Genomic DNA, 10,518 nt, shown 5'->3' on the forward strand with positions numbered 1-10,518 from the left:
AAATCAGAATGGTGGTTGCCAGGGCCTGCAGGGAGGGAGAAGTGGGGAGCAATTGTTTAATGGGTAGAGAGTTTCAGATGTGTAAGATGAAGCGTTCTGTGGATGGATGGTTCAGCTGGTCGCGCAGCCATGTGTACGTAACGAATGCCACTGAACGGTACACTTAAAAAGAGTTGAGATGGTAAATGTTGTATCATGTGTGTTTTACTACAATTAAAGTTTGCTTAAAAAGTGGTTGAACAGTAAAACATTCCAACAACTAAGCGCCTATGGGAATGTGGGGTGGGGGTTGATGGGGAAGGATCAAAATTTTCCATTTAGTGACATTCTCGAATAATAGCCCACTGATTTTGGTGTTATAAAAACATAGGTACAGAGTCTTAATGCATTAGCCAGGCAGGAGAAGGAAGCGGAAGGAAGTCTACTGACCATCCATAGGCAGATAAGCATTTTTGGATAATTAATATGTCTTGTTTCATCGGCCCCAAACTGAGCGTGGTGCTGTAGGAAAGAAACAGAAGATTTACACACGCAGGGCCAGTGTAAGCTGTACATATATACTGTATCCTTTCCGTAAACAACTGTCCACCTGTGCACCACACCCCGTGCTTGCGCTACTTACTGAGGACCAGAGAGGAGCTTGCAACCTCGTGAGGACAGATGGTAGTCAGGTTTTTATGGAAAGAACTCTTCTGAGTGATGCTCAGCTGTGTGGTTCAGAGAAGAGGGAGGTTTAGTTTTCAGAGACCTCACAGAGAAAGTGAGGTTTGAGACAGACATTTTGTTTAAATATTAAATCTGCGCCAAAATAGCGCTTTCCCAATTAAACGAGGGTCCATCTATGGAGGGGAGTTGGGTGAGACCAGAATTCTAAAAAAAAGTAAACTTTTAAGTGCCAAGTGTGTATTGGATAAGAAAACTCATAACGTACTTTCACTATAACACAGTCTTACAGAGATCAGCAACCTTGGGCTCTTTGGATCCAACCGCCTTGCTTTACTGATGAAGAAATAGGCTGCATGGGTACACGAGGTCCACATCAGGGGTGACGCAAGGCGGGTGTCCTCATGCACAGTGGCCAGCACCCCACGGTGTAGAAGGTGCTCCCAGGAGCGCTGAGGGGCCTCATTAGTTGCACTCTTGCTTTTGTTAAATTGAAAGGGACCATAGTAATTGTCCTACCTTTGTCTTGGATTCACAGGGAATTAGCCAAGTAGACCAATTCTGACATCATCCCCCCTCTCACCTCCCCAGAGACTGAACCAATAAAGTGTGAGTAGACCGAGGAGGAAGACATGGTTTGGAATATCAGGAAAGTTAGATGAGCAGAGTGACTTGGACTTGAGCCTGAAACTGGCTTCCTTACCCCCAGCACCAGGGAAGGGGGAAGGGGGCAGAGCCCTCTCCATTGACGGCCAAGAGGGTGAAGGTGTTGGTGGGAGTTCCCATTTGGGGCCTTCAATACTTTAGAAGAGGCAGGAAATGATCACTTGCCCACGGATCCTGCCATTCTCAGTTCTTAAGAACTCAGTTAATGCTAATTTGCAGCCACCTCTCTTTCTTTGGTTTGCATTGTTACTTTTATAACACGGTCGGACACAGAGCTTCCTTTAAGAACAACATAAAATTGTTCTGAATCGCTCAATTCCACAGCCTGTGGAAGTGCAAAGCCCTTTCCGTGACCCCAGGATTTCGGCAAATCCTCAGGCAGCCCATCTTCTATTGGCCTCGCCCCTTCTCCAAGCCTCCCTCCTCCACCTGTTTTCTCTGCCCTTTCTCCCGGGCCAGGGTCAGACTCTTCAGTCTTGCTGGTTCCTGCCATCTCCCTCCCAAATTGCCCTGGGAACTGTCAAAATATTCCCTGATACACAGAGCAGGTCAGAGCTCCCCAATTCCTTTTAATGATGCAGAAAAATATATTTTTTAAATGTTATTTAATTCCAGCGAAATGTGCAGCGTTATATTAGTTTCAGGTGTACAATACAGTGATTCAGCAATGCCCTGTATTACTAGGTGCTCATCACAAGAAGTGTACCCTTGATCCCCTTCACCTATGTCACCCATCCCCGCACCCACCCTAGCTCCCCAATCCTCGCCCCTAATCTCCTATGCCCCAAGTGGAGAAATAGCACCCCTTTCCTAGAAAACATCCCCATTTGCAGGCTTTCAGGATATAGAGTGGAAACTTGTTTTTCTAATATACTTGATTACATCAAAAACTAATGATGTACTGCATGGTGACTAACATAACATTAAAAAAAAAGTCTGTGCTGCAACTACTGTTTTACATATCCAACTTCCTTTAGGTTTTATTAATAATGTTTTTGGTTACGAGGGCCACTTTATACTTCCTCACTTGTTTGTTCTTTTTTTTTTAAATTACTGTTTGATTTTATTAAGGACCTTTGTGAAGGTTCACTTGAAACAATTTAGTCTGTCCAGTCCAATTGAGTCACGAAGTGGCAAAAGCAGCCAGTTTGTGTTGGGTCAGTTACTCTACTACATGGCTGGGAAGAATACACAGAATTGTACAAAATGCAATATGATGAGTAAGGACGGTTGAATAATGATGCATAAAATAGATTAAATTGTAGTCATTTGAGCTGTTATTTGAGATGTATGGCTGTCAGCTGGAAACCAGCGTTCTTTTTGTAGCTGTTTTTGTTTTGATAAATTAAATAAATTCGATAAAGCGATCCAGATAGGAAATCTGGAGCTGGAATATGAGAATTATTTCTTTGTAGCCTTCATCAGAGATGAGGGGTTTTTTCCCCCCAGTTTTATTGAGAAACAATTGACATACATCACTGTATAAGTTCAAGGAGAACAGCATGATGGTTTGATTTATATGTATCGTGAAGACTTGTCTGTTCTCATTCACATTTTTTCTTCAGAAGATCATCCTTTTAGAATAGGCATTGGAGAAGTGAGGCTTGATGCGGGAGGCTCTAACTTTTGCTCATGACACAAGGCTGCCCCTGGACCCCGGGGAGAAATGACAGGGACCGTCTCCACAGGACCAGTGTGCGTATCGATTCCCAGATGATGCAGGTGTCAACCAAGCCTCACAACTGAGATGGAGAGAATATTTTCCCCAAGTCAATGAACCTTCCTAGTTAAAATGTTTCCTAACGTAGTCTGAATAACAAGTGTGGTTTCTGTTGAAACGAGGTGATTCATGACACGGAAGACTGGAAAACAGAACAAAGAGGAAGAGAATGAAGAAGTCCTGTTCATTTTAATATATAACAAAGACACAGGAAGCCCCTCCTCAGTCATTGTCTTTGTAGCATGACCCAGTTATTTTTACACCAACTATACATTTAGCTGTTAATATTAAATGTTTACTTTTGGATGAGGTGAAGATTTATAAATTAGCATATTTGCATTAAATGATGTGACGCTTCTAAATTTGGGAAACACATGCTTTAAATTTTTAAAGATTAGACTCACCCTGAATTGCAAGTCTGCATTATGACTTTTGTGGGCTCTGGGTGGGCACTTTTGTCTTTGTGGGTCCCTCTTTCTCTGAAACAATAAATATTAAAAATTACATTTTATGAATGCATTGGTATAAAGATTAATCCAGGCTGGATTCATTCTCATATATTCATTATATTTTTTGCTTCTGACTTTAGTATCAACTAAAATTAAAACATTTTCATGGACCCCTAAAAGTATGTGGGCCCTAGGCTTTGTGCCCTCTGTGCCTCAGGGAACAGTCGGCCCTTGCTGAACTGTCCTATAAAGTCGGAGAAAAAGAACACATGTCCCAGGGAGGGCTGATCCTACTTCTACCAATACTTTGGGCCCCCCTCCCCACTCCTTTCAAGTTGAAATGAATGCCTTCAAAGTAGTCTCTTTAGGAAATAGTATGTTTATTCTAGTGATGCGGTCATTACTGAAGTTTTTCTAACAGCTCGATTTGGAGACCTAAGATGAAAATGTGAGATTTACGAGATGTGGTTAAAACAAAACTATCTTAGTGAAAATAACATTTTTTTGCTATAAAACGAGGATTTGGTTTTTGTGGTATCAAACCTTAAAAAGCCTAAGTTTAAACTTGAACATTGTATGTATTTGGTTAAAGTGTTTATTTTTAAAAAAAGACTACTTAGCTAAATGGCTATAAAATTAAGCTTGCAACCTTCTGCTAGATATTTCCTATTGCTGAGTGAATAATGTGAGACATATCTGTCCATTCTCCAGAAGCGAATAGTATCTACTATATTTTTCTTGCAGTATATTCTTTCTATAAGCAGAGAAAATCTAAACAAGGACCTATTGACTGGTAAGTCCAATGCTTATTCCGCAATTGTCATTGCAGTAAAGTGCATGAACCTAACTAACCTTGTCACATGATTTACTGGGATTTGCTTACGATTCCTTTTCATGGGTTATTTACGGGTTATTAGGGCAGGGTATGTACAATACAAAGTAGTAGTGATATATCCTCTTATTGCTGATCAAAAAAAAATCATTTGTTCAACACATTCGATTCCTGTTGTCTTCTCAGCACTGGAATGAATGAGTGCTCACTCCCCAAAAAACTCATGGACTAGAGGAACAGCAGATACCCTCGAAGGACGGGCAAAGTGGCACAATTAGCCCCGCACTACAGAAAGATGAAGAGCAGTATTTGGAGGCTGAAGAGGGCTGTGGTCTTTAGAGTATTGCAATAATCCCTGGGTGCATCAACCAAGCCCTGGACTAAAAGCTAGAGCACAGGGGGCAGGGCGAAGGCTCATGATATTTGTGGGAGACCAAGTAGAGGATGTAGGAGGTTGAAAAAGAGGAAGTTGTGAAATATGCCCTAAAGACTTCAGTGTGTTACAGACCCACCCATTAATGGAAAAGCCACTGGATTGCAAATTAAATTTTTAGCTTGGATAATCAGTCCAATCACCTGCCAGGTAGCCCTTGATCGTAACAGTTTTTTCTCCTCGTCAGCATTTGTGCTAATCAGGTCCATTCCCCACAGAGCATGACACTTGAGTAATTCTACTATCTTTTAAGTCAATTCCTCTATGCAATCCAGCAGCCTCTGAGTTTTGGAGAGCAGAGATTCTATGTGGTTTATCTGTGTTTCTCCACAGCCCCCTACCCAGCGTGAGTTTTCAGTGTGTCTGTTGAATTGAATTGAACTGGCAGGAGTCGTCTGCAAAGCTCACTCCTGCTGATTCACCAGGGACTTAAGAAATAGGGCTTAGTATTCTTCTTAATCCTACTTCCTTACTTATATTTGCAAGACTATCCTTTGGGTGGGTAGGTGTTGGGGGCAGGGATAGGTTGCTAGATATATTGATCTCAAGAAGCCCCAAAACAGCTTTTTAAAAAGTAGTCTATATCAGACCTAAGACAATCTGTTTAGAGCATCTTCTGAATTTCTTAAGATAAAAATGAGAGCAAACATTCACTGAGGTACCAGGAAGTATGTTAAGTGCTCCATATGCATTGATTTATATAACCCTCCCAACAGCTCTATGAGGTGGGAACTCTTCCATCAGTTTTACAGGTGGTGAAGGAGGCTTCCAGAACCCCCACCCCCAACCCCCAGCAGCCCACACTGTTAATAAGTGGTAGAGTCTGGGCTGGAGCTTGAGCCCTTATTCCAAAGTCCATGCCTTTAACCCCCAGAGTCAGTGCCTCCAATATTACACACGAAACATCTGCTAACAAGTGGGAGCTACAACTTGGGAAGAGCTGATCTTGGTGGACAGACTGGATGCTCCCAGACCTGTTTTCCTTAGGAATGTGCTGCATGGTGTGTAATTTCATAAATGCCATAAATACGTGAATAAAGTGAACACGGACTCTCTTCGCTCCTAAACATTGTTTGGCATTTGAATTCTTCCACACAGTTGTCAGTCCTTTAAACAAGTGTGTGAGCCGCCGGCTTCCTGGGCAAACACTGGCTCCTGACCGAACAGCACCCCTCCCACCAAGACTCAGGAACGAAATCATTGCCCTGTACCCCATGTAGGATTGTTTCTTGGTTCACTGTTCAGGGGGCGGGGGGATGTTAATAATTGTTAAGCAAAGCAAGCAGGAAAAGGACATGTGGTCAAGTATGTGTGATAAATCCTGCACGAAACAAGTTTTATAAGTTTCCTTACAGTATTCCTCAGGGCCTTTATTCTGATGGTCGGCATGGTGGATTTTCTAGACCAGCGCCATCCAAGACATGACCACAAATGGCAGCCACATGCATAACTTAAACTTTTATATTAACCACATTTAAAAGCCGAAAAAGAAACAGGTGAATTTAAGCTTAACAATATATGTTAACCTAATAGATACAAAATATTATCATTTCAATGTGTAATCAACAGAAGATAGTTATTCATGAGGCTTTTTTTTTTTTTTTTTTTTGTATTGAGCTGCCAAAACCTAATGTGTACAACACATCTCCATTCAGTCTAGCCACAGGGGGCTGAGGACCAGGACCGCACAGCTCAGGGAGGTCAGAGTGTTAGTATTTTGCTAATGGCTTTGACCACAAAATGGTTTTGATTAGGAAGCATATCCAGGACTAGTGTTCCGTGGAAAATTCTTTGGGATGTATTAGTATACATTTAAATAAAATTTTTTTTTTATTTTTTTAAGATTTTATTTATTTATTTGACAGAGAGAGAGAGGCAGAGAGAGAGCACAAGCAGGGGGAGTGGCAGGCAGAGGGAGAAGCAGGCTCCCTGATGAGCAGAGAGCCCAACGAGGGGCTCGATCCCAGGATTCTGGGATCAGGACCTGAGCCAAAGGCAGATGCTTAAGCGACTGAGTCACCCAGGTGCCCCAAATAAAAAAGAAATTTAATTTAATTTAATTTTTTAAAAGATTGATTCCACAAACACATTTTGTGTTTATAAAAGATATCCATAGTGGTTCCGATAAACTCTGAAACTTCTGATTTCTCCGAAGTTATTTTCCAAAAGAGTACTTAAACACAGATAAATAGATCTGATTTGTAGCTTTAACAACAATAAATAGCCTGTAATTATATACCTCTTACCCATGAGAATTAATAGGGACAAAAATAATATTTTACTCTTATGACAAGAATATGATGAATTCACTACTTTCTATAGATTGCTAGCAGGCAAAATAAAAAAAGCACCAAATAATTCGATTCTATTTATTGAGAAGTTTTAAATCTTCTTGCTCATTTTTTTTTCTCTAAGTGTTCCAGTGTTTGATTACAAAAAGAATTAGTATCAGAAATCTTTATTTGCGACAACGTGACTCAGAAGTCTAGAGACTTACTAAAAAGAGATAAAGAATCAGGCATAGCCTGAGAAAGGAGTTTGGCTGACTATTTCTAATCACAATTAAAGTCTTAAGTTAGAGGCAACTTTTAAAATATGTGCTGCCTGTTTCTTTTCCAGGGTGACAACTGTCATAGCAATGTAAAAATTTGCATGATGGAATTGGTTGGATTTTTATTTATTTATTTATTTTTTTGAGGATGAGGATAGTTGATTTGTATTCATCATTTTTACTACCAAATTATCCTGGAACATTTGCCAAAGAGCTGTCAAATGACCATTTTAAGTAATTCATTTTTACATTCTTAAGAATAAACATCTCTAACCCACTGTTCTCAGAAAACAATGACTATTTCAATTTGATTAAGTGAAATGAGAACTGGAATTGTATTTCTATTTGGTTTTCTTCTTTGTCTCCTCAGCTGTTGAGAAATACCCCAATGCGAAGGTGCACTTTGGCCACAGGCTGTTGAAATGTAATCCTGAGGAAGGAGTGATCACAGTGCTTGGGTAATCACCAGTCAGCCTGTTGACTGCAGAGGTGAAGGGTTGACACAGAGAACTGGATCTGTAAACTTTGTTCTCTGGCTTATTTGAAAGAGTTAAATGATTACTAAAAGGGATTCAAAGGATTTCAGATCAAAACCAGCCTTGGCTGCCTTCTGAACACCAATACCAGTGATTCTTCTTGATTCTGAACCTGGCTCAGCATCCGACCACTGGTGGCCATCCTCTTCAAACACTCTCTGCCCTTGAAACAGATGACCCTCCACTGCTCTGTGTTTCCTCTCCTCTTTATGGAAATGATTTGTCTGCCTCTCCTGGGCTGCCTCTGTTTCCTCTGAAGTTCCTAGCCCCATGTCCCATTCTTGCGATATGTCATGGATTCCCAGTCCGTTCAGCGACCACTTTTAAATTCACTTCGCTAAAATGAACCTCTCTAGCCCATGCCTCTGTCTTCACTCTCTTCACTCTCAGTCCTTATTTCAATCCTAATCCATGCTATTTTCCTGTTCGACACCTTCACAGGTACCTCTTGCCATGATCTCAAACACATCTTAAATCACCATCTATTTCTCTCCAAGCACTCCTGACTTCCCTAGTGCTATCACCCAAATCATTAGAGTCATTCTTGTTGTGCCCTCTTCCCTGTTTCCTCCCATTAAATCTATGACCCCTGCCCAGTCTTTCTTACTCCCTGATGGCTTCTGAGCCTACATCTTTCTCCAGAGCCCGTGGTCTCTGGGCTCTCACGCCTGCACACGCAGGTTGCTGCACTCACCTTGTCCTCTCCATGTCCCCTCCCTCCTGAACTCTGCCTCCAGTTCAATAAATCCAGTGCCAGATGAGTTTTTCTAAATTACCACACTTCCTACATCAACCCCCGCTCAGTGGAAAAAGTTATTTTCTCTCTTTTGCCAGAAGAATGTATTTAAACCTCTTGTCTTAACATTCAAAATTCTCTTCTTCTCCTCCCTCTTTTCCCTCCCCACATTGTCTTCTTTCCCTGAGCTTATCTCCCGATACCCTGCACTCAAGCTAAATGCACTGCTCTTGGCAAGTCCTGGGCACATCCATGCTGTGGTCTGTCCCTTCCCTCACTCTGCCTTCTTCTTGAGACTCCCTCCCTTTGTGCAGGGAGCTTTAGTCACACTTCCGTGGCCTGGCATGTCCTTATTAATGAGTACAGTGGTGCTATTCTCATTCTCGTGAGCAACACGGTCCTCAGGACGAGGGCTGTCATCTTCATTCTATAGCTATTGACTCCAAGCTCAAAAGTCAGATATGTACAAGTGAGGAGGGGCCCCCCTGAGTTGCTTTTTTATACCCAAACAGATGAACATCATCATTTTTACCACTAGAATGTTTTTTTTTAATAGTCCACTTTATTTTTCAGATCTGACAAAGTTCCCATAGATGTCACTTACGACCTCATTGCAGGATGTGATGGAGCATACTCCACTGTCAGAAGTCACCTCATGAAGAAACCCCGCTTTGATTACAGTCAGCAGTACATTCCTCATGGGTACATGGAGCTCACCATCCCACCCAAGAATGGGGATGTAAGTCCTTTCCCTTCTTTGGCTCCTCCCCACAGCCCTCCCACCCCTCAGACTAGGGAAGACACGTATTCTAGTGCACTTGTTCTTGGCAGCATGTCTGGATGAATTCTCAGGTCTGTCATAGTCCCTCGTAAGGCATAATAAGTCGGGTGTGCAAATATCCCTTTAATAATATCACTTCTCTCCCTTGCCTTCGAGATATGCTTTCTTGAGTGGGCAGGAAAGAAGAAGCATCACAGCTACCCTACTGGAAATGCACAGGGAATTTGTCTGACGTAATCATGTCATTTTCCTATTTTTTCTTGGGAGGAAAAAAATGGGTCAGGAATCTTTCTGTATACTGACAATCAGAGTTCTTATACTCATGACTATATCAAATAATAGTTATTAAATAAAGTGAATAGAAGTTGTTGCAAAGAGATTTCCATTGCATTTTTCTCATTTCTTAGTTCCCGAGTTCAACCCTATGTGGCTTGAGGCAAGTACATCCTAGGTATGTTTTATATCGTCATAAGTAAATAGATATAGGAACTGACTAAGGGAAATTAAAATACTAACAAAAGCAACAAGGATCTTGGCTTATAGGTAAAGATAAGTAAATAGTGTTCATTACAATGTGATTTGCATAGAAAACATCTGTTTTTGAGGTACAGATGCAATCTATCCTATTTGAAATTCAGATGTCTATAAAATAGCTAGTCCATTTGTGATAGTGCTATTACACACCAGGTATATAACCAAACTGTATCAGCCAGTCAAATCTGTATTTTAACATTAAATCATTGTCTATTTTTTCCTCCTAGTCACAAAAGTATTTAGTAATTCTGAAGTTCTAGTCTTATGGTTTTCAGGTGAGCCTTGTTCTCATGGCCCAGGATCTGATAATCCTGGGTTACAGGATATTAGGATCCTGTTGAAAAATTACCCCAGATGAGTGGAGTCATGCCTCCTAACGTAGATTTAAGATCGCCATTTATTTTTTCTAGGTGTTCATATTTAATAGTGATGATTAGTGGTTTACAAAAAGTCTCTGCTCTTAAAGAAAGAACACTGTTTTGACATAGCATTGGGACTCAGACCTGGAAGTATTTTAACATGGCCCCAAAACAATCCTAGGAAAACTCCCTTCCTTCTTCCCTCCCTCCTTTCCTTCCTTCCTTCCTTCCTTCCTTCCTTCCTTCCTTCCTTCCTTC

General features: G+C 41.2%; 1 protein-coding gene across 1 annotated transcript in view; it reads left to right on the top strand.

Moving 5' to 3' along the window:
• KMO (kynurenine 3-monooxygenase) overlaps nt 1–10,518 on the top strand; it is a 52,926-nt gene that overhangs the window by 22,313 nt on the left and 20,095 nt on the right. The window contains 3 exon segments of the mRNA XM_021682690.2: nt 4,243–4,291; nt 7,685–7,772; nt 9,160–9,325. Coding sequence (XP_021538365.1) covers nt 4,243–4,291; nt 7,685–7,772; nt 9,160–9,325 — 303 coding nt within the window.

Source organism: Neomonachus schauinslandi, chromosome 6 (assembly GCF_002201575.2).
Source record: "Neomonachus schauinslandi chromosome 6, ASM220157v2, whole genome shotgun sequence".
Taxonomy (NCBI): domain Eukaryota; kingdom Metazoa; phylum Chordata; class Mammalia; order Carnivora; family Phocidae; genus Neomonachus; species Neomonachus schauinslandi.